Source organism: Syngnathus leptorhynchus, chromosome 4 (genome assembly GCF_054491065.1).
Source record: "Syngnathus leptorhynchus isolate UIUO chromosome 4, UIUO_Slep, whole genome shotgun sequence".
NCBI lineage: Eukaryota > Metazoa > Chordata > Actinopteri > Syngnathiformes > Syngnathidae > Syngnathus > Syngnathus leptorhynchus.
The window spans coordinates 2,152,304-2,176,404 of record NC_141198.1 but is presented as its reverse complement, the minus strand read 5'-3'; the positions used below and the strand labels follow the sequence as shown (position 1 = coordinate 2,176,404).

The 24,101-nt window shown below is 44.7% G+C and overlaps 2 protein-coding genes across 3 annotated transcripts in view; one reads left to right on the top strand and one right to left on the bottom strand.

Moving 5' to 3' along the window:
• Positions 1 to 1,831: 1,831 nt before the first annotated feature.
• The window catches only part of ptar1 (protein prenyltransferase alpha subunit repeat containing 1), a 91,455-nt gene continuing 69,185 nt past the window's right edge, over positions 1,832 to 24,101 (top strand). Inside the window, exons 1-2 of one of the 2 annotated variants that reach the window (XM_085909033.1) lie at positions 1,832 to 1,981; positions 23,515 to 23,684. In XM_085909033.1, coding sequence (XP_085765159.1) covers positions 1,896 to 1,981; positions 23,515 to 23,684 — 256 coding nt within the window. In that variant the 5' untranslated portion in view covers positions 1,832 to 1,895. The remainder of the gene's footprint in view (positions 1,982 to 23,514; positions 23,685 to 24,101) is intronic. The other variant, XM_085909032.1, reaches the window with a different exon arrangement.
• LOC147057629 (uncharacterized) lies at positions 7,762 to 11,385 on the bottom strand. The gene is made up of 3 exons (XM_085908813.1): positions 11,330 to 11,385; positions 8,628 to 9,780; positions 7,762 to 8,515 (listed from the first exon to the last, which is right to left on the bottom strand). Exons 1-3 carry the CDS (start codon positions 11,383 to 11,385, stop codon positions 8,501 to 8,503), a joined length of 1,224 nt encoding a protein of 407 aa, XP_085764939.1. The 3' UTR covers positions 7,762 to 8,500.

Genomic DNA, 24,101 nt, shown 5'->3' with positions numbered 1-24,101 from the left:
AGGCCACCGCCGGTGGAGAGTGTTATATCTTTACTATTTTCCAGGTTCTGATGTAGCAAGCATGGTTCGGACAACGACGTGATGGGTACTGCTTTATTCCTTTCATCACAGTCAGTTCACTGGCCGTACATCGCGACACTGAACGTCCCCGAAGCTCCCCCTCCCACATCCGGGGTTTTCCCACTACGGAACATGAGTTAGTCCAAAATATACAACAGCGAGAACGCCCTGAAGTCACATGTGACGATAAAGTATACTGTACTGACTCTTTAATTTATTCATTTCACTTTTAAACGTAAGCTATCATTATTAAAGGAAAATGAAGAAACTCAAGTGGCCGCGAAACCTCGTGAAATGATGAAATTTCTGCGATAAAATAATTCATTTCCGCATTTTTGAAAACCCGCGATATAGCGAAGCCGCGATAGTTGAAGCCGCGAAGTAGGAGGGATTACTGTATTAAAATTCAGTAATTTTGGTTCAAAATGATACAAAACTACTGAAATTAAAAGGAAAATGACTTTATAATAAAACCAATTGAATTAGGTTTTTCCCCTTTTCATGATGGCAGGGGAGGCACGGCCCTCTGACCGCACGTTACTGCAGTAATCCCTTGTTTATCGCGGATAATTGGTTCCAAGACCACCTGGCCTTGGTCAAAATTCACCTGGATAGATGAAAATCCACAATGTAGAGAAAATATATTGTTACATATCCATAAAAGAGTTTAATGAAACGATATTGTATTTTTAAACAAACTGTCTTGTACTTTTACACATTTATTTTGTACTTCTAAACACTTTTGTAAACATTTCAAAGTCAAACTGATTTTCATGAACAGTCTTCTTTATTTAAATAAATAAGAAAATCAGGGCATCCGAACAATACATGAATATTTTTATTCGTAAACCCTTTATTATATTTTTAAACATTATCATGGCTCCGCTCCGCTCTTGCGGTGCTGACGCCCCCCCCCCCGCAGCCCAGCGCGAGGTCATCCGCACAAGACTCTACGAATATAAAAAAAAGACTCAGTGGCAACGAAAAGGCAGATAAAGCAGCTAAAAGGTCTCGAGTGATGTCATTTCTGAGTGTCAAATCCCGGCCTCTGATGTGAAACCAATACTGTGTTCTTAAATAATTGAGAAATGGCAGGCTGTCAGGGATGGCTGTGTGGATAATAAGCTGTATAAACTATGCAACACAGACAAACACTGACTTGGTTCTTTTCATGTAGACATGACCAAGTTGTATATACAAGTTGTCGAATTGGTCATTCGAGATTAACACATAATATTTTGTTAACTGGAGGTTAACAGGTGTACATTTCGTTGTATCCCTCTATCAATTGAGCATATTTTAACTTGGTCTTTACTGTAGGTACACCCCCACTTATTACATTTTGGTATAGCCCTCTATTAATTGGGCATATATTAACTCGCTCTGCATTGAGACTGAAAAGGCAGCTGTTTTTTGAAAAGGATACATTGTAGATATTTATAATAAGGTCTCCCCTTTAATGGTTTTGAACCTTTTAGCATGTCTTGACGTTAAAAAACTTATCCCTATTTATTTGTTAGGTCGTTGTTGTTCTAATTGTCATTTGATTGGTTTTCTTTTTCTGCCTGTGTTGGCCATGATAGCTACTGAACTTGCAAAAATGCAATGAAATGAAATGAATATTAAAGAAAGACACTGTAATATGACTTTTGCAATGTAACAATCAGATTTTTTTTGGTGGACACCTGTGGTGGTCTAGTGTCCGACAGGACTCTTCTGGTACTATGATAGTGACAGATTTTTTTCAAGGGAATGCAGCGTAAGAGACATGAGATGACCTCCGTATTTTGACCCGGAAACACTTATCCGGTGTAAACGTCATTTGGTGACCCAAAATGGCGGAGTCGCAGTCAGAGGTGGATGTTTTGGTTCAACGAGTAGTTAAAGACATTAGTAATGCATTGAAGAAGAACCCCAACATGTAAGTGTGACTATCTGTGATATTTACTGTCTGAAATGTCAGCGTCTGCTATTTTAACTTACCCGGTCGTCGCTGTTGACCAGCAAAACTGGCGACATAGAAACATATCCTGGAATGTGAGCATGTCAAGCAAAGTTTCCAATTTTTCTTTCTGGGCTCTTCAGTAAGTGATTTATTCAGTTTAAGTTGTGAAAGCAAGCATATTGATGAAGCGTGTTGTTTTGAGATCATCCATTGAGAGTAGCGACGTTGCCCTTACAAGATTACTTTATTTTTTTATTTTGCACTGTTGGGCAGCTACAATCTCGTTATACTATGTATAATGACAAAAAGAATTCTCATTCATTCTTATTATACAAAACACTGTCGTTTTCATTACAATTTAAAATAACGTTATTTACCACTTTGCGCTCTTGGAGGTTGGAGGTAGTGACTAGGAATGAGTAAATCATCAAGAAGTATGTACCACTACGAAATCGATTACTCTTTATACTAAAGTTTATACTTAAGTTTTGCAGGGGTGCGGGATCTTGTCATTTATTTTATGGTCACGTTCACTCCAATTTGTCTGAAGAGGGCCAGACCAGTGTTTCTGTAACCTAATATTTGAAGGGGGCAATGCAAATAATTTAAGGTACATTTGGAAAATATTCACATTTATTAATTGTTGTTGCAAATCTTGTTTAGAAATGAAAACATTTTACATTTTCATACTTTTAACTCATCTGAAAATCTTAAAATCCTCAATAACTTGATGATCACACCAGACCAAATTAAGTGGGGACTTTTTAGACTTGTGTGCAGTTGCACTTCGAAGTGATGGGCCGATACTGTGCATCTGGTTTAGGCTTTCAGATCAAGAAAGGACCTGGATATTGTTAAGTTTTGAAGATATAGTTATTTTCCTTAATCTTAGTCGTTCACAATGCATCGGTCGACAGACATCAAGTCTGGGTTTCAAGTGTCATGATGATTGAGTGAAAAAATGTGCAAGACTGACAAAAATATAAATAAATATAATAAATAAATAATATAATAAATAATAATAATAAATATAATAATAAAAATATAAATTTCAGTCGGGAAATACGTAAAAAGATAAGATGTTTGCATTTTGGAATAACCTCATTGTTATGGGTGAAAATTGATGATATAATTATTCAAAATAATGAGAATCTTTTACAAAAATATTTTTACTGTCGGTGAGTTGTTTCCATTTTGCGAATGTACACCCTTTGTGTTATTAATGTGGTGCCTATGAGAAGGATGGAGAATGTGTTGATGGAAGTTTTGCAGCGCTATATTACTGAGGAACACGAAAGGACAAAAAAAATACACAACACGCCTGTTGCGTCGTCAAAAGTAGAAACCGCCTCTTGTCTTTTCGCCCTGCAATTTCTACAAAATCATCCATTTAAAATCCGACAAAAAAAATTTGGGGTCCATGACCAAACCGGGTTTGAAAAAAACAATGCGTGTAACATCAACCTGTAATTAGCAGATTAATGTTGAACGGCAATGTCAGTTAAAACTTGCATAGGTATGCAAACAGGTACATTTGCCAGTCAATAATTGATCTTAATCTTAGGAACCACTGCATATGAAAGAAAATAAATTGCCGTACTTTTCGGACTAGAAGTCACTCCGGAATATAGGTCGCATTAGCCATAAAATGCACAATAACGTGAAAAAAAACATATATAAATCGCTCTGGAGTATAGGTCGCATTTTGGGGGAAATTTATTCGACAAAATCCAACACCAAGAACAGACATGAACAAGCAACAGAATAAACGACAAATATGCTAACGTAACATAAACACAAACGAAGAGCTGAGAACAGGCCTAACGTAACATTCAGTTATTCTAATAACTATTACATAAATAACATGCTTATGAAACCATCTGTGTCACTCCAATTCATTAAATCCATCGATCGTCCTTTATGTAAACAGTGCCACATATGCGCCGCACCGCTGATGTCTGACTCGTTGTAAGTTGCATTTCTAATTATTCCACAGGCCCATATAACGATATATAAAGTATATTTCAAATAACTATCATATTACAACAATATTATCAAACCATCTGCATCACTCCAAATCATTAAATCCATCGATCAAATTCCTCGTCCTTTGTCAGCAACGCCGCGTGTGCGCCCTGACGTCAGCCTCGTCGTTATTCCACAGATCTAGTATATAACTATATTGCAGCGTTAACATAGTTGACTTCCAGGCGTGCGGCGGCGTGGACCTTCATCCCTGGAGGTGGCATTTCCAGCCTCGGAGGTGCGTAAAAGCCATTTCCGAGCCCCATCCACAGCCACCCGGCCGACTTCCATCCACGGAGGCGAAAGAAACCTCCGTAGAGTAGGACTGGGCATGCGTAAAAGCCATGTCCGAGCCCCATCCACCGTCCACGGACAGCCACCCGGCCGAGCGCCGGCCCCCGACTGTCATCCACAGAGGTGAAAGAGAGCTCCGTAGAGAAGGACCGGGCGTGCGTAAAAGCCATAATAGTTTATCAAGCCTTCTGTGTCACTACAAATCATTAAATCCTTCAAACTCTTCATTCTCTGTGTCACTTACAAACAAAGCCGCTAATGATGCTGGTAGTACGTGGGGCCCGTCGTCCTTTTCGTCATCCCGTGATCGAATCTTTGTCCTTTATGTAAACAACCGCCGCGCCGCTGACGTCACTTGAAATTCAAATTACAGCAATCCCTTGCTACATCGCGATTCGTTTATCGCGGTTCCCCCCCTTTTTTTTCTTTTTAATTTTGAAAATTTGGGAAAAAATTCACATGTAAGTCGCTCCTCAGTATAACTTGCCCCCCCCCAACCAAACTAAGAAAAAAAAACGCGACTTATTGTCAGAAAATTACGGTACTTGACATCAAGTGGTTAGAGCATATCCTTGGGTGTTTATAATGGTCACTGCGAAGATCTGATCATCATGCTGTTCTTTCACACAACAGCTTACTTTTCCCCGCTGGTTTATGATCACTGCCGGTATCACAAATATGTGTATGTTATCTCTAGTTGGGTGATTAGAACAATCATAAACAGCACTGCGTTGTAAACCATTGTTGTGATCACAAAACTGATTTATTGACTGTTTTGCTTCTGTCAACTGACTCACTCGACGGTGTGGCCGCGAACACATGCCCTCGAATGTGTGTGTCCTAGCACAGAGCTTACAAATGTGATGCCACAGTGGAAGACTCTATAGCATGCAAAGCTACAAATTATGTGATGTCATTCAGCCATTCTCAGGCATACTAAATACGCAAAAACTATGAATGAAAACAACAGTCAGCTGTTGGTATTCACTTTGCATGACAAACGATACCGTGAGCAAAAGGAACAGCTTCCACATTTGCAGATAAGTATATAGCTGTTGAAAATTTCTAGCTATGCATTTTATTCGCTGTTTAAAGATTGGCAATGTTTATTCCGAGTAGAGTTAACCTATTCGTTATCTGGCCAACTTCTATCTTGAGGAGATAAGCCACATGCTCACTGTCTTTGTGACTTAAATTTACGTAGATTGTCATTAAATTAAGTGTATTTTATTGGTATTGCTGTAATGTATGTGGACATTGAGGGGAGAGGTAACGGAAAGATATGTAAATGATCCAAAAATCCTGTGGTGTACCTTGTTTAGCAAATTTCGAGAAGTGACGAAAACAACCTTGGAATTGTGTTAAACACACACACACTGTACAGTACATTTGTATTTTAATCATCTTGGTGACCTGTCTATATTGTGAAATTTTAATTAATTAAACACAGCTTACTAACAATATGGCCACTAGGTAATGTTCCTATGGCATGACTGTGAGACATGGTGCTCAAACCAAACCATATGCTGCTGGTAAGTTCTTTTTATTCTAAAACATTTCTGACTAATTTACACAATGCAGGAAAGATGTGCCATGGCTGTGTGAAAGTCTCCCATTCTCATGACAAGGTGGTCCATGAATGTGCTGTCTGCCAGCAAATATCTTAGGCTTTGGCTTACTGTATATCGGGTGAGCAATTCCGGTCCTTGAGGGCTGCTGTCCTGCATGTGTTCTTGCTCCAACACACCTGATTCAAATGATCAGGATTTTGCAGACCTTGCTTATTATCTGACCACTTGAACCAGGTGTGTCACAACAGGGTGACATACAAAACATGCAGGACACTGCACGTGCATTGTTCTGCACGTGCAGTGTCCTGCAGAACACTGGCCCTTGAGGACCAGAATAGCCTACCCATATGGAGGCTATCAGCAATAGCAATGAGTGACTCAACACTCTGTGTGGAAAGTGTAGAGATCTGTTCGGGCTGACATTGACTGGCAAGAAGCCAACATTTATCGCAGTGGTTCTTAACCTGGGTTCGATCGAACCCTAGGGGTTCGGTGAGTTGGTCTCAGGGGTTCGGCAGAGCCTCTACTGTGGAGGTCTGAACATACCTGCTTTATCGTGTAAATTTGTGATGACGCATATCTGAACTGGTCTCGCAAAGGCAACAGAAGAAGTCACTGATTTGCAGGTGTGAGTTCATGCATTGTGTTGGTTTTGTTCTTTGAACAAGGTGATGTTCATGCACGGCTCATTTTGTGCACCAGTAAAAAAAAGATCAATGTCTTGAATTTGAAAAAACAAACATTTTTTTTCACTAAAGAGGGGTTCGATGAATGCAACTAATGGGGTTCGGTACCTCCAACAAGGTTAAGAACCACTGGTTTATAGAGTCTTTCACACAATGTTAAAACGCGACTACTATAATTTGTAGGTCAGGTGAGCTGTTTTTGCACAGCAAACTTGATAACTGGATGTACATTTGGGTAGAATAGAACAGAATAGAATGCCTTTATCATTGTACATCAGGTATGCAATGAAATTGGGAATGCTGCTTTGTTGAAATTTTGTAGGAGGGAATACGGGGGTGAATCGGATTAAATGGCCCGCCAAACCTGAATAAATTGTATGATTAAACATTTTTTTGGGTCATTTTCCCTGCCCTGCAATGACTATGTTTCCCCAGTGGATGGGGAAGTGCCCCCCTGCGCATTTACTCCTGGAAGCCGTGTCGGAAAGCTCGGTGCACACTCACTAGTCACTCACAGACCGGTGCACTCCGCGCTCTATTTCAATCAGTGCCGAACTTTGAGTGTGGGCTGTGACGTCAGCATTCTCGTAATTCGTGCGCTGAGCTTTCAGATACAGTTTTAAGCTAAAGCCACCCACAAACACCAGCTCAGTGGTCTAGTGGTAAAGTGTCCGCCCTGAGACTGGAAGGTCGTGGATTCAAATCCCGGCCGGGTCATACCAAAGACCCGTTGCCTCCCTGCTTGGCACTCAGCATTAAGGGGTTGGAATTGGGGGGTTAGATCACCAAATGATTCCCGAGCGCGGCACCGCTGCTGCTCCTCTCTCCCCCAAGGGATGGATCAAAATCACATGGGAATGGGTTAAAAACAGAGGACAAATTTCACCACACCCAGATGTGTGTGTGTGTGTGTGTGTGTGTGTGTGTGTGTGTGTGTGTGTGTGACGATGATCATTGGGACTTCACACCTTCCCCTGTAATCCTAAAAATAAACTGAGTGGCCCTAGGAAAAGAAAGGTGGACACTGAGTACTGAGTGTTAAAAAAGAGTGGACAAAACTCCAACTAGGAGAAATGAGAAACCTTGAGAAGAGACCACAGATGGGAGGGTCCTGCTTCCAGGATGACCAAGGTGCAATGGATGCAGAGAAGACACATAGTGCAAAGACAATCCAAAAAGGTGTGGAGAGCAGGATGTTATTGCACAGCAATGACTCTGAGACTCTAAGAGTGGTGTGAGTTCATCAGAGCAACAGCCTGGGGGAAGAAGCTGTCTCTGTGTCTGCTGGTTTTGCCGTACAGATCTCTATAACGCCGTCCGGAGGGGAGTAGTTCAAACAGACTGTAACTTGGGTGAGAAGGGTCTGTAGAGATGTTGCTTGCGCGTTTCCTGGTCCTGGACAGGTACAAGTCTTGGATAGATGGGAGGTTGATTCCAATGATCTTTTCTGCAGTCCTGATTGTTTGTTGCAGTCTGTGCTTGTCTTGTTTGGAGGCCGATCCAAACCAGACAGTGATGGAGGTGCAGAGGACAGACTGGATGATGGCTGTGTAGAAGGTCTTCAGCAGCTCCCTTGGCAGGTTGAACTTCTTGAGCAGTCTCAGAAAGTACAGCCTCTGCTGGGCCTTCTTCCTGACAGAGTCTATGTGGCCGGTCCATTTCAGGTCCCGTGAGATTGTGGTACCCAGGAACTTGAAGGTGTCTGAGGATAGTATGGTATTACTGTGGATAGTGAGGGGTGAAAGTGGTGAAGGATCTCGCCTGAAATCCACTGTCATCTCCACGGTCTTGAGCGGGTTCAGCTCCAGGTGATTTTGGCTGCACCAGTGGACCAGCCGCTCCGCCTCCTGTCTGTACGCAGTCTCATCACCGTCCCGGATCAGTCCGATGAGTCGTGTCGTCTGCATACTTCAGGAGCTTCACAGGAGAGTCACCTGAGGAGAAATCGTTGGTGTAGAGAGAGAAGAGCAGTGGGGAGAAGACGCACCCCTGAGGGGCGCCAGTATTGGTGGTCCTGGACCCAGATGTGATGCTCCCGAGCCTCACACGCTGTCTCCTGTTGGTCAGGAAGCTGGTGATCCAATGACAGGTGGAGGCAGACACCGCGAGCTGGATGAGCTTCTGTTGGAGGATGTCAGGAGCGATGGTGTTGAACGTCGAGCTGAAATCCACAAACAGGATCCTGGCGTACATTCCTGGGGTGTCCAGGTGGTGCAGGATGTAGTGCAGTCCCATGTTGACCGCATTATCCACCGACCTGTTTACCCGGTAGGCAAACTGGAGGGGGTCAAGCAGGGGACCCGTGACATGCTTCAGGTGGTTCAGCACCAACCTCTCGAAAGATTTCATGACCACAGATGTCAGAGCGACAGGTCTGTAGTCATTCAATCCTGTGATGGTGGGCTTCTTGGCCACTGGAACGATGGTGGAGCTTTTGAAGGGCGTGGGCACCTCACACAGCTCCAGGGAGCGGTTGAAGATCCGTGCAAAGGTGGGCGCCAGCTGCTCAGCACAGACTTTCAAGCAGGAGGGTGACACGCCGTCTGGGCCCGGTGCCTTCCTGATCTTTTGTCTCCGGAACACCTGGCGCACTTCCTCCTCACGGATCTGGAGTGCGGGCACGGCCTCTGCAAGAGAGAGATTAGGTGACAGCGGTGATGGAAGTGTGGACAGAGCGGTTGTGAGGGGAGGGGAGTATGTTGATTGTGCTGCAGGAGGTACTGTTGTGTGGGAGGACCGATCAAACCTGCAGTAGAACCTGTTCAGCTGGTTAGCAAGCCTTGGGCTCTCCACAGGACGTTTCTTGAAGCCCGCGATGCTCTGCAGACCTATCCACACTGTTGAGGGATCAGGATTGGCAGAGAGGTGTCTCTCCAGGCTCTCCCCGTAACACCTCCTGGCTCTCCTGACCTCTCGGTTCAGTGTGTTTCTGGTCTGCTTGAACAGGTCCCGCTCGCCGCTCCTGTAGACCTCCTCCTTGGCTTTGCGCAGCTTCCTGAGGTTCGGTGTAAACCAAGGTTTGTTGTTGTTGTACGTGCAGAAGGTCTTAGTCTGCACACACAGGTCCTCACAAAAACAGATGTATGATATAACAGTGTCAGTGAGTTCATGCAGGTCTGAGGTTGCAGCTACGAAAACTCCCCAATCTGTGCAGTCAAAGCAGGCTTGGAGGTCCTGCCTTGACTCCACTCTCCACTTCCTCAGTCCTCACTACAGGCTTAGAGGTTTCTAGTTTCTGCCTGTAGACCGGAACCAGATGAACGAGACAGTGGTCCGAGAGTCCTAAAGCTGCACGAGCTACAGAGTGGTATGCATCCTTGATTACGGTGTAGCAGTGGTCTAGTGTCTGTGCCCCTCTGGTGGAACACGCAATGTGCTGTTTGTATCTGGGGAGTTCGTGTGCGAGGTTCGCCCTGTTGAGATCACCCAAAACAATGATTAGTGAATTTGGTAAAGTGGTGAATAGATTGGTCGGCAGTTTATGAAGAGTGTTTCTAGGAGAGGGCTGCAAGACTCTTTCAACACCGTGACCTCAGTACACCAACGTTCATTAATGTAGAAACAGAGTCTGTTAGGGATGTTCTGACTCTAACTTATTTTGCAAGAACCACACGGGAGACAGTATGCCCTTTGAACACTTGCAAGTGGAGAGTTTGTTCGTTACTGTAGATACATACATGTGTGGTGGTCACCGCAGCAAATGGTTAACCACTTCAGAGGGTCCCAGTTTATTGTTTTACGAGGTCGTGGAAATAAAACCTAGTGGAGCCTTCCAGATGACTAACTAAACAACACACCATTTGGAAAGTGGCAACAACTGAATGGTTAAACTTTTCAGAGTCAAGGAAAGGTAAAAGGTTAAAACAAAGTTTATCATTCTAGTCTACATCCCAACATAATCATACGATCAAGATAGTTCATAAACCCTGACATATCCCTCCTGTTCCCCTTCCCATGGGCTCACCACCTGTAGGAGGGGCCAAAAGGGTCGGGTGCAAAGTGAGCTGGGCGGCGGCCAAAGGCGGGGACCTTGGCGGTCTGATCCCCGGCTGCAGAGGCTGACTCTGGGGACATGGAATGTCACCTCTCTGGCTGGAAAGGAGCCCGAGCTGGTGTGTGAGGCAGAAAAGTTCCGACTAGACATAGTTGGCAGACTGGGGTGGTGGTTCCCCTCTTTAAGAAGGGGGACCGGAGGGTGTGTTCCAATTACAGGGGAATCACACTCCTCAGCCTCCCTGGTAAGGTCTATTCAGGGGTGCTGGAGAGGAGGATCCGTCAGGAGGTCGAGCCTCAGATTCAGGAGGAGCAGTGTGGCTTTCGTCCTGGCCGTGGAACAGTGGGCCAGCTCTACACCCTCGGCAGGATCCTCGAGGGTGCATGGGAGTTCGCCCAACCAGTCCACATGTGTTTTGTGGACTTGGAGAAGGTGTTTGACCGTGTCCCTCGGGAGGTTCTGTGGAGGGTGCTTCGGGAGTACGGGGTGCCGAGCCAACTGATAAGGGCGGTTCGGTCCCTGTATCACCGATGCCAGAGTTTTGAACGCATTTCCGGCAGTAAGTTGGATTTGTTCCCAGTGAGGGTTGGCTGCCCTTTGTCACCGATTCTGTTCATAATTTTAATGGACAGAATTTCTAGGTGCAGCCGAGGCGTTGAGGGGGTCCGGTTTGGGGACCTCAGCATTGCGTCACTGCTTTTTGCAGATGACGTGGTGCTGTTGGCTTCTTCAGGCCGTGATCTCCAGCTCTCACTGGAGCGGTTCGCAGCCGATCGGGATGAGGGTCGGCACCTCCAAATCCGAGTCCATGGTCCTCGGTCGGAAAAGGGTGGAATGCCCTCTCCGGATCGGGGATGAGATCCTGCCCCAAGTGGAGGAGTTCAAGTATCTTGGGGTCTTGTTCACGAGTGAGGGCAGGATGGAGCGCGAGATCGACAGGCGGATCGGTCCAGCGTCAGCAGTAATGCAGACTCTGTACCGGTCCGTCGTGGTGAAGAGAGAGCTGAGCCAAATGGCAAAGCTCTCGATTTACCGGTCGATCTACGCTCCTACCCTCACCTATGGTCACAAGCTATGGGTTGTGACCGAAAGAACGAGATCCAAGATACAAGTGGCCGAAATGAGTTTCCTTCGCAGGGTGTCCGGGCTCTCCCTTAGAGATAGAGGAGCCAGATGATGTGGCTCGGGCATCTCATCAGGATGCCTCCTGGACGCCTTCCTGGGGAGGTGTTCCGGGCATGTCCCACTGGTAGGAGACCCCGGGACGACCCAGGACGCGCTGGAGAGACTATGTCTCTCGGCTAGCCTGGGAACGGCTTGGTATCCCCCGGGATGAGCTGGATGAAGTGGCTGGGGAGAGGGAGGTCTGGGAGTCCCTCCTTAAGCTGCTGCCCCCGCGACCCGACCCCGGATAAGTGGAAGAAGATGGATGGATGGATGGATGGATGGATGGAAGATAAAAGTGTACGCACTGCAATTGTGTGGGCACTCCTTGCCTTCTGCTGGCGTGTGGGCAAGTTTTGTGCCATAATTCCTGAATTTAGAAGTTTTAGTTTGACTTGTAATTTTTTTCCAATTTGGAAAAAAAATCTGCAATGTAATGAAACCGCAATAAACAAACCACGATATAGCAAGGGATTATTCAATAATCATTATTGTATATGAAATGCAAAATTTGATGCTCCGCCCTCCCTGACACTACTTCGCCGATTTTCACATATCTCGGGTGGTCCTGGAACCAACTATACACGATAAACGAGGGATTACTTTATTGGTGTTTGTGAATGCAGTAAACAGGCCAGGTTGCATCATGGCAGATTTTTAATGCAATTTAAATCATTCTCCATTTTATCTTTTTCATTTCAACTTCATACGCAACAAATTTCTTCATAATCACAAAATAATCCATAATCTTTGTGTTGTTTGCGATCACTGTTGAATGGGCGGCGCGGACGCGTCATAGTGTGGAGAGTTATTACGAAGTATACAACTCTCACCAGTAGTCTGTGTTTTTTTTTACCTTTCCCTATGCAGCGTCACTTGCAGCGTCTCTGATTTTAGCGTCACCTTAGTCCTTGGTGTGTGGACATTTGAATCAGGAGGTGTCTGTCACTGATTATCATGCACACACACACACACACACACACACACACACACACACACACACACACACACACACACACACACACACACACACAATTGACTTGCAATTCATCCATGCCCTCTAGCGGCCAACAAAAAACACATCGGTCTCTCAGGTCTTCATCTACTATTACCCTCACTGCCCCCCCATTCCGTCTGTCCACTATGGGGGCTAGAGCCTTCACCTGCTCTGCCCCTTGTCTCTGGAACTCTCGCCCCCCTGACATTCGAAACATTGACTCCATTTTACAGTTTGCATCCCACCTAAAAACCCACCTGTTTTAGCAAGCATATACTTGAACCCCTCATTCTGCTGCAGATGTTTCCTTGCTTTTATACTGTTTTTATATTTGATTGTGTATGCTATTTTATCTTTGTACGACATCCTTGAGTGCCTTGAAAGGCGCCTTACAAATAAAATGTTATAATTATTACCGTATTTTCCGGACTATAAATCGCACCTAAAAACCTAAAATTTTCTCAAAAGCCAAACTGCGCCTTATAGTCCGGTGCGCCTTATATATGGATCAATTTATGAATTTGTTGATCCATACTGGTTGTACACAGTGCTCTGCCAAAATTTTCAGTACGTTTTAGTACAACTAGTAAATTACAAGGTCGCATCGCTTACCAGCATTACGGCAACCGTGGTCAGGGGGGCGTCACTGAATAGCTGTTTACCCGTGAGGCTATTTTATGTCAAAACAGGCTGCTCTGTTAATGTTTCGAGTAAATTTACGGATCGATATGGAAGGGAAACATAGGTAAGCAGTACCAAGGTGTTAGATCGAACTTTAGTCAGTTCCGATCATTTTTTAAGCCCTCGTTTGTGAAATGCGATTGTTTACACTTTGCTGAGGTTCATGAGAATCTGCAAGCTGAGGCTCATGGGAGTTTGCGGGTGGCTAATGCTATAGTGATAGCTGCTATACGCACGAGGCTATTTCATGTCAAAATAGGCTGCTCTGTTAATGTTTCAAGTACATTTACGGATCGATACGGAAGGGAAACATAGGTAAGCAGTACCAAGTTGTTAGATCGAACTTTAGTCAGTTCCGATCATTTTATGAGCTTGTTTGGGAAACAATCGTTGTTCTCAGTTGAGTTTAATGTCATGTTAGTGTTGTGACCTCACAGTGGTCAGGCGCGGAGTGTGTCGCCATAAAGGCAGTATATAAATGCTTTTATTTTGATATCATTTCCTGTAAGTTACCTACCGCTTCCTCCTTTGTTGTCAGTTACGTCCTGCCATTTTTCTATCTGTTCAAAAAGAGTTTCAACAAACTAATTTCTGACCGTGAAGGATGCTAGAAGCAAAGTCGTGAGTAAAGTTTATTCTTAAATTGAATAATTGTTAGATTAAGTTGGGTTTAATGATGAAAGAGAAGGTAATTAATAGTTCAGTAGCATTTTGAACCAATTGCAGTTTATGGAGGAATTTGTGAGGGAGGCCAACAAGGATGGAGTTGCAATAATCCAGACGGGAGGTAATGAGAGAGTGGACCAGGATAGCAGTGCTGTTCGGAGTGAGTGATAGACGGAGGTGATTGATGTTGAATGTGGAAGTAGGAGGAACGGATGATGTATTGATGTGGGTGCGAAATGATAGGGTGCTGTCGAGGACGACACCCAGGCTCTTAGCCTGAGGGAAGGGGGAAACCGAGGAGTTGTCTATTTTGAGCATAAGACTGGGTTGTTTGTTGAGGGATGATTTGGAACCAATGAGGACGACCTCAGATTTGTCACAGTTGAGTTTGAGGTGAACCAGGATTTAATTTCTTGAAGACATGCACAGAGGGAGGAGGGTGGGAAAGTGTAGGGGGGTTTGGAGGAGACGTAGAGCTGGGTGTCGTCCGCGTAGCAATGAAAGTTGATGTTATGTTTTTGGAAAATCAAACCAAGTGGGAGGAGGTAAATGGTAAATAAAATTGGACCAAGGACAGAGGCCTGGGGAACACCAGAGGACAGGGGGGAAGGATGAGATGTGAATGATTTTGGCTGGATAAATTGCGAGCGGCCGGAGAGATATGAATGGAACCAATGCAGGGGTGTGTCTGACAGTCCCATAGAGGCTAGCCGGTCAAGGAGGATAGAGTGAGAAATGGTGTTGAAGGCTGCGCTTAAATCAAGGAGAATGAGAATGGATAAAAGACCAGAGTCGGCTGCAATAAGGAGATCATTTGTGATTTTAATAAGGGCTGTTTCTGTACTGTGATGGGGACGGAAACCAGATTGGAACTGTTCATATCAATTATTACTCGAGAGGTGTACTGTGATGCAACAACTTTTTTTGAGTGTTTTGGACAGAAACGGCAGGTTGGAGATGGGGCGAAGGTTACTGAGGGTGTTTGGGTCTGAGCCGCGTTTCTTAAGGGTTAGTGTAACAGCAGCAGATTTGAAAGGTAAAGGGACAGAGCCAGAGGTGAGGGAAGAATGAATGATGGCAGTGATCAGGGGCAGCAGAGAAGGGAGAGAAGCTATGACCAAGGAGCAAGGCAGGGGGTCAAGTATACATGTAGATGGTGTTGGGTCTTCAACATTTACCAAGAATTTCACAAAGACAGCGACTTGTCTTCATCAGCCAGCGACTTCTGCAGGAGGGCGCCCGGGACACAGTGTGTGTGTCCCGAACTGTGCTCCACTATTATACGCTTTTACGCACGCCCGGTCCTTCTCGACGGGAGCTCTCTTTCACCTCCATGGATGGAAGTCGCCGGCCGGCGCTCGGCCGGGTGGCTGTCCGGGGACGGTGGATGGGGCTCGGACATGGCTTTTACGCACGCCCGGTCCTATTCTATGGAGCTCTCTTCCACCTCCGTGGCTGCAAGTTCAGTAGTTGTTGGCTCGCTGAACTCTTGTTTTGTTAAATAAAGAACCGTTTACCAAACCCACGTCTTTCCTGGTACTTTGTTAACGCTACAATATAGTTATATACTAGATCTCTGCAGCGCACGCGCGGTGTTGTTGACATAAAGAACGAGGAATTTGATCGATGGATTTAAGATTTGGAGTGACACAGATGGTTTGATAATGTTGTAATATGATAGTTATTTGAAATATACTTTATATATCGTTATATGGGTCTGTGGAATAATTAGAAATGCAACTTACAACGGGTCCGACGTGAGCATATGCGGCGCATACGCGGCATTGTTTATGTAAAGCGCAATTGATGGATTTAATGAATTGGAGTGACACAGATGGTTTGATAAACGTGTTATTTATGTAATACTTACTTGAATAACTCTGAATGTTACGTCAGGCCTGATCTCAGCTCCTCGTGTGTGTATGTCACGTTAACATACCGTATCGTTTAGCCTGTTGTTGGTTCATGTCTGTTTTTGGTGTTGGATTTTGACAAATAAATTTGCCCCAAAAGTGCGACTTATACTCTGGTGCGACTTATATATGTTTTTTTTTTCACTTTATTTTGCATTTTATGGCTGGTGCGACTTATACTCCGGAGCGACTTATAGTCTGAAAATTATGGTACATGAAAATAGCTAAGGCGGTAAAGAAAATGGATGGATTATTAGTTTAATGGATTGAGTGAGAAAGGGGTAGGAATCTAAAAAGCTCTGCTTCCTCCTACTCCTTTTTGAGCATTCTTTGTTGTTTTTTTCTGTTTGTTTATATGTTTGTTTGTTTCAGTGACTTAATTATGGCACTTTAAAGTGTTATTTGTTTTATTTTTTATTTTTCATATTTTCATGTTTTAAATATGTTTGAAATAGATATAAATCAAATAAAAATCAAATATGTGTAGAGACTAAACAGGAAAGGCGATATAATAGTGCTCTGCGGCGTACACGTGCTGTAGACTACCACATCTCCCACACATCCATGAAACATTACATACTGTGATCTGTTTGTGAGGTAGTCGATGATCCATGCAGTAAGCTGCTTGCCCACTTGGACTCCCTCCAGTTTTCCTCTCAGGAGTGCAGGCTGGATGGTGTTGAATGCACTGGAGAAGTCAAAGAAAATGACCCTCAAAGTGTTCCTTGCTTGCTCCAGATAAGAGCGGGATGTGTGTAGCAAGTGTTGCAACATAAGCCTCTCCATGAGATCATCAGATGAGAGGTCAGAGCCACAGGTCTGTTGTTGTTAGGCTCCCGAAATTGTGTAATCTTTGGCACCGGAAACACACAGGAAGTCTTCCACTATTCAAGGACCCTTTCCAGCTTTAGGATCAGGTTGAAGCTATGCAGGACTACATGGCATAGCTGGTCTGCACAGTCCCTGAGCAGTCTGACGCCGATTCCATCCGGTCCTACTGCCTGTACTTAAAAAAAAAAAAAATGTTTCTTTAATTTATTTGCATTTTATTAAACCTACAAATGTGTCAGATTATTTTGCGGGACCCTGTATTAACCAACAGATTCAGGTAATTAACCCCCACCCCCCTGTCTGCAGGAACTGTCGCTCTCCCATTGTTCTCAAAGTAGACAGATATTTTGTTCATGTTTCGCCAGACTTCTAACTTGATTTTGTTTGAGCTGTTCCTCCTCCTGAAGTTTTTTGCCCTTCAGAATCTTGTATTTAAGATCCTTTTGCACTCTCCTCAATTCCTCCCTATCTTCAGATAATAAAGCTCTCTTTTTCTTATGCAGCAGAGCCTTCAGCTCTGGGGTTACCCACGGTTACTTGTTGAAGCACTGGACCTTAGTTGGTAGTGTTATCCACACAGAAGTTGACATAGTCCGTGATGCAGTTTGTGAGCGCATTGATGTCCTCACTGTAAGGCCTGCAGAGTTCTTGCTCATCTGTACATTCAAAACAGTCTCTCAGGGCTTCACTACAGTCCTCAGACCACAGCCTGTCAGGTGTAGCTACCATCAGACATTAAACCACACGCTGGAACAAAGAAGAGAAGACAACCAGGATAGGTTTATTTGCAAGAAGAACGATAGAGAAAGGAAGCTCAGTTACAATCTCCATCAATTCTGAATCCTGACTCTGCATACTAGTCTTTTTAATGTTTTGGTTGCCCTGGTTACAGAGGCGTTGCTACACTAAAGCGATGGGAGATTGTGGCTGTAGCAACGCCGATTAGCTAAGGAACGTCGTGTGGTGTGATTCAGTATTTAATTGTCGGCAGAGTCTGTCCTGTTTCCTCAACTGGCTGTCTTCTCCATGGTTGGCTGACTCATCCTCAACTGTGATCAGATAACTTGGACGTTGAATGCCGCTTTCCTGTGGAACCATGCAACTAAACCTTTGCTAAGTTTATCTTCTTGGTAAACTAACACAACACACAAAAATGAGTAACTAGCCCGAAACACTTCGACACACATTAAGTAAATAAAAGGTAACTGGTATGCAGTTCCTTAAACAAACATTGAGTAAATATGGGATATCTAATTTGCAACTACTACAAAACAGTTCCAATCAGCAACAATCTATTTATCAAAGCTACAGTTAACTAAAAGGAAATAAGTTCCTTTGAACTAAACAAAGAACATTTTGCCTGTGGAAAGGAGCTCTGCTCATTGCTAGTGAAGACCTCTTACAGAAACACAACAGTAAGATAAGAGAAGGACAGGAAGGATACATAAAACTGATGGTAATCAAAGGACATCCCTGGAATTAGATAAGAAGAACTTTGTTAAACAAAAAGTTCAACTCGTAAAAGATGAGGCCCCCAGGTCTGGCAGGCAACGGCTTCACCTAAATTATTCCAACACAGCCTTATCACCTTTAATGGTGTGTTTTTTTTCTTCACTATGCGGATATAAGTGGGATGAAGAAAGACCAAGGTGGTCCAAGTAGCCAAGCGGCAGGAGGAGTGATGAGCCATAAGCTTCCATTATGTTTGCAAGCAACAAATCCAGAGTTTTATAGTCCCTTGTGTGGGAGTCAACATACTGGGTGAAGTCAGGGAGAATGAAGAAAAGTGAGGCATGGTTGAAATCACCGGAGATTATAGTAAGTGACTGTGGATGCACTGTCTGTAATTGGGAGACGGTGGTGTGAATGTCCTCACAGGCTGCCGTACTGTCGGTCGAGGGCGTAAGCAGTTAGCACAATAATACAGTGGAGCCTCGGTTTTCAAACGTGTATTCGAACAAAAAATTCGAGGTCTTTTTGCTTCGGATGTCGGACGAAATTTGGTTGTCGAACCTCGCGAGATGAGCCGAGAGGACCAGCATGCCAACTGACTCCATTCATTATTACATTCTCGTTACTCTGAGGATTGCATCAACTCTAATCATGCCTCCTAAAGAAGCAAGTGGGCGCAGTAAAGCCATCCTAAAACACAAAGACGCTCCTAAAGCAATGCGACAGTGAGCGCCCGGTGCGTTGCGGTTGCCCGATCGGACCAAATTAAGCTCCCTGCGCACTGATGTCCACTTAAATTTTGGAAAATACATCAGGACTTTTATAATGTTTTCTAAATTTCAGCAAAGGCCCTGTCACAATAATGCGACCAGCGCGGTGCAGTTGCGCGGTGCAGTTGCGGGGTCGGCGACGCGCTACGGTTTTGCGTTCGGCGGTGCGCTGCAGTTGCACGATCAGACAAAATGCGTTTTTTTTGCTTGAAACGGATTACATTTTTTTTCCATCCATCCATCAATTTTTATCCGGTTATCCAGGGTCGGAGCGCGGGGGCAGCAGCTTAAGGAGGCACTCCCAGACTTCCCTCTCCTCAGCCACTTCATCCAGCTCATCCTGGGGGATCCCAAGGCGTTCCCAGGCCAGCTGAGAGACAAAGTCTCTCCAGCTCGTCCTGGGTCATCCACGGGGTCTCCTACCGGTGGAACATGCCTGGAACACCTCCCCAGGGTGGCGTCCAGGAGGCATCCTGATGAGATGCCCGAGCCACCTTATCTGGCTCCTCTCAACGTGGAGGAGCAGCGGCTCTACTCCGAGTCTCTCCCGGATGACCGAGCTTCTCACCTTATCTCTAAGGGAGAGCCCGGAGACCCTGTGGAGGAAACTCATTTCGGCCGCTTGTATCCTGGATCTCGTTCTTTCGGTCACGACCCATAGACCCCAAGATACTTGAACTCCTCCACTTGGGGTAGGATCTCATCCCCGATCCGGAGAGGGCACTCCACCCTTTTCCGACCGAGGACCATGGACTCGGATTTGGAGGTGCTGACCCTCATCCCAACCGATTCACACTCTGCTGCGAAACGGTCCAGTGACAGCTGAAGAGCACAGCTTGAAGAAGCCAACAGCACCATGTCGTCTGCAAAAAGCAGAGACGCGATGCTGAGGTCCCCAAGTCGGACACCCTCAATGCCTTGGCTGCGCCTAGAAATTCTGTCCATAAAAATTATGAACAGAATCGGTGAAAAAGGGCAGCCTTGGCGGAGTCCAACCCTCACCAGCAATGAATCCGACCTACTGCCTGAAATCCGGACCAAACTCTGGCATCGGTGATACAGGGACCGAACCGCCCTTATCAGTTGGCACGGCACCCCGTACTCCCGAAGCACCCTCCACAGAACCTCCCGAGGGACTTGATCGAACGCCTTCTCCAAGTCCACAAAACACATGTGGACTGGTTGGGCGAACTCCCATGCCCCCTCGAGGATCCTGCCGAAGGTGTAGAGCTGGTCCACTGTTCCGCGGCCAGGACGAAAGCCACACTTCTCCTCCTGAATCCGAGGTTCAACCTCCCGACGGTCCCTCCTCTCCAGCACCCCTGAATAGACCTTACTAGGGAGGCTGAGGAGTGTGATTTCCCTCCATTCCCCCTTCTTAAAGAGGGCAACCACCACCCCAGTTTGGCAATCCAGAGGCACCATCCCCGATGTCCACGCAATGTTGTAGAGGCATGTCAGCGATGACAGCCCCACAACATCCAGAGCCTTTAAGAACTCCGGGTGGATCTCATCCACCCCGGGGCTCTGCCACAGAGGAGTTTTTTTTAACTACCTCAGTGACTTTTCGACCCCAGAGATTGGAGAGTCCGCCTCAGAGTTCCCAGGCCCTGCTTCCACAATGGAAGCTGTGTGGGTGGAATTGAGGAGGTCTTCGAGGTATTCTCCCCATTGACTCACGAAGTCCCGAGTCAAGGTCAGCAGCACGCTCTCCACTGTAAACAGTGTTGACGGTGCACTGCTTCCCCCTCCTGAAACGCCGGATGGTGGACCAAAATTTTCTCGAAGCCGCCCGGAAGTCATTCTCCATGGCCTCTTCAAACTCCTCCCACACCCAGGTTTTTGCCTCAGCAACCCCCAAAGCCGCGTTAAGCTTGGCCATCCGGTACCTGTCAGCTACCTCCGGAGTCCCGCAGCCCAAAACAGCCCGATAGGACTCCATCTTCAGCTTGACGGCATCCCTTACCGTCGGTGTTCACCAGCGGGTTCGGATATTGACGCCACGACTGGCACCAAAGACCTTACGGCCACAGCTCCGGTCGGCTGCCTCAACAATGGAGGCACGGAACATGGTCCACTCAATGTCCCCCGGGACGTGGGAAAAGCTCTGCCGGAGGTGGGAGTTGAAGTTCTTCCTGACAGGATTTTGCCAGATGTTCCCAGCAGACCCTCACAGAGTGTTTGGTCCTGCCAGGTCGGACGGGCATCTTCCCCCTCCATCGGAGTTAACCCACCACCAGGTGATGATTAGTTGACAGCTCCGCCCTTCTCTTCAACCGCATGTCCAAAACATGCGGCCGCAAATCCGATGACACGACTACAAAGTTGATCATCGAACTGCGGCCTAGGGTGTCCTGGTGCCAGGTGCACACATGGACACCCTTATGCTTGAACATGGTGTTTATTATTGACAATCCGTGTCGAGCACAGAATTCCAACAATAGAACACCGCTCGGGTTCAGATTTGGGGGCGCCGTTCCTCCCAATCACGCCCTTCCAGGTCTCACTGTCATTGCCCACGTGAGTATTGAAGTCACCCAGTAGAATAATGGAGTCCCTAGAAGGAGTGCTCTCCAGCACTTCTTCCAGTGGGCATCCACAAAAATGCCAAAAAAAACTGAATTTACTCACATCAACCTGGATGTGATTAGCCTAGATTTTAGTCGAATAAAGTCGATTGATTAAAGACTCTGTGACAGGGCAATCATCTGATCGACAGAGGTCCTTAACCTTTAAATGACCCTGAAGGGAGCTGCCGTGAGTCTGCTGAGAAGTATATATATATATATATATATATATATATATATATATATATATATACTGTATTTTCATGATTAAAAGGCGCACATAAACTTTTTTTATTTTTCCCAACAAACGAAGGTGCGCCTTTTAAGGTGCGCCTTTTGTGTGGATCAATATAAAAAATCTGTAAAGTTGTTTTTTGTGGCTTCCGTAATATATATAGGCGTTGACTTAGATCGGGACAAAAACAACAATCAGAGGACTAGACGTAAGCAGGGGTGTCAAACTCAAATTCACAGTGGGCCAAAATTTTAAATTTGCGGGGCAAGGTTGAACAAATGAACCTTTTAATATGGAATCTAACAAGTTTTGATTTTACAATGAATATTGAACAAGCAAGGCTTATATAACTTAAAAGTGCAGGCGTGCAAAATCAAGTTGATAATAACACTAATAATACTAATAATAACAATAATAGTAATAATAGTAGTAATAATAATAATAATAATAATAATAATAAAACATATCAATGGCATATTAAATAAAATTTAAATAAAAATTTACAAAATGTAATTAATTTAATTTAGTGCCCACTGTGAATTTGAGTTTGACACCCCTGCTGTAAATCATGGGATGCATGCACCCTATGATGCGGTGAGCCCTATGTGTGTGTTAAATACAGTAATGGCACACATAATTGAGACTGCGCCTTTTAGTACAGTGCACCCTCTGATTGTGAAAATACGGTATTCCTTTTTTTGCCTGACTAAAAGAAAAAATCACCACCTCAGCTCCTGCAGTTGGATTCTTTGTTTCTTTCTTAAAGTAATGGCCACAATTAAAACTGAACATCTCTTGCCACTCAACTCCCTGAAACTTGATTTCAGGAGAATTGCAAATTGAATGACTGTCAGCAAAAATACTTTTTTTTTTTTGTTAAAACCGTTTTTGTCTTAAACTCTTAAATACTAAAGTACGGTGCCCCCTTTGGTCTTAAAAATACGGTACATGTATACAGTAATCCCACGTTTAGCGCAGATAATAGGTTCCAAAAACCACCCGCGATAAGTGAAATCTGCGAAGTACGGTCACCAACAAGAAGTACTGGGCAGCTAACGAGTTAGTGGAAAGATGCTAATTCACGATCGTGCTAATTTGGGATCGTGCTATTACGCGAAAACGAACATCTAAAGGAAACAAACATTTGGAGCAATACTACATTGTGCTAAAGGTTAGACACGTTTTCCTCAATTTAGAAGTTTTATTTTGACTTTTAAATGATTTTTTAATTTCGGAAAAAAATCTGCGATATAGTGAAGCCGCGATAAACGAAACGTGAAGTAGCAAGGCATCACTGTATGTAGTATAATGTATATACTATAGACCCACACACATGCAGATTTTATGTAAACTGCTCGTTAAAGCTGTAAATGTTGTGAATTGTGCTTTATAAAAACCAATGGATTTATATTCGCGCACAGGTGTGAAACTCCGGTCCTTGAGGGCAAATATCCTTTGTTTAAATTTTTCACCTCCTCCAACACACCCAATTCAAATGATCATCTTGTCATCAAGGGTTGCGAAAGCCTGATCACGATCATGTAACTCAGGTGCTGAGTTTGACACCTGTGTAGTAGTTTCTTGTGATCTTCTATTGGTGTACAGGAGAACATTCGCGACATAAGATTCTTACCTACTCTAATTCCATTGTCTCCTTCCCCAGTGATGAGATTGGTGTGATTCCATGTCCAGAGGGACGTTACAACCGCAGCCCCATCGTGGTGTTGGAGAACAAGCTGGGTGTTGAGAGCTGGTGTCTCAAGTTTCTGCTGCCCTATGTACACAACAAGTTGTTACTCTACCGCCAGCAGAAACATTGGCTGGATAAGGAAGGTAACTGACATTCAGATTAGACAGTCATTTGTCTAAACCCAAACTAATATGCATATGCTTCCGGCATTATTATAACCCAAACATTTTCCAATATTTTCAGGCTATGACTATGAGATTTACATCCATGTCCACAAATTTGGGTGACAATCAATAAAGTTTCGTGAAAAGAAAAAAAATACTAATTTTGTTAAGAATTTATCACCATTTCTGTATATTTTGGAACCGTAATGGACTAGTTGCGCATAAGTACAGTACACAGGTTAGCTGTGTTTGACAATTTTTTTTTTTCCCCCTCTAAGGAAGAATTTGAAACTTTTAGGAGTGCCAACTAAAGTGTGATGCATGTTAGTAGGGACGTCATATGGCAGTTTTATAGCACAGTAAAGCAGGAAACAAGTCCAAAATTAGCACGTCACA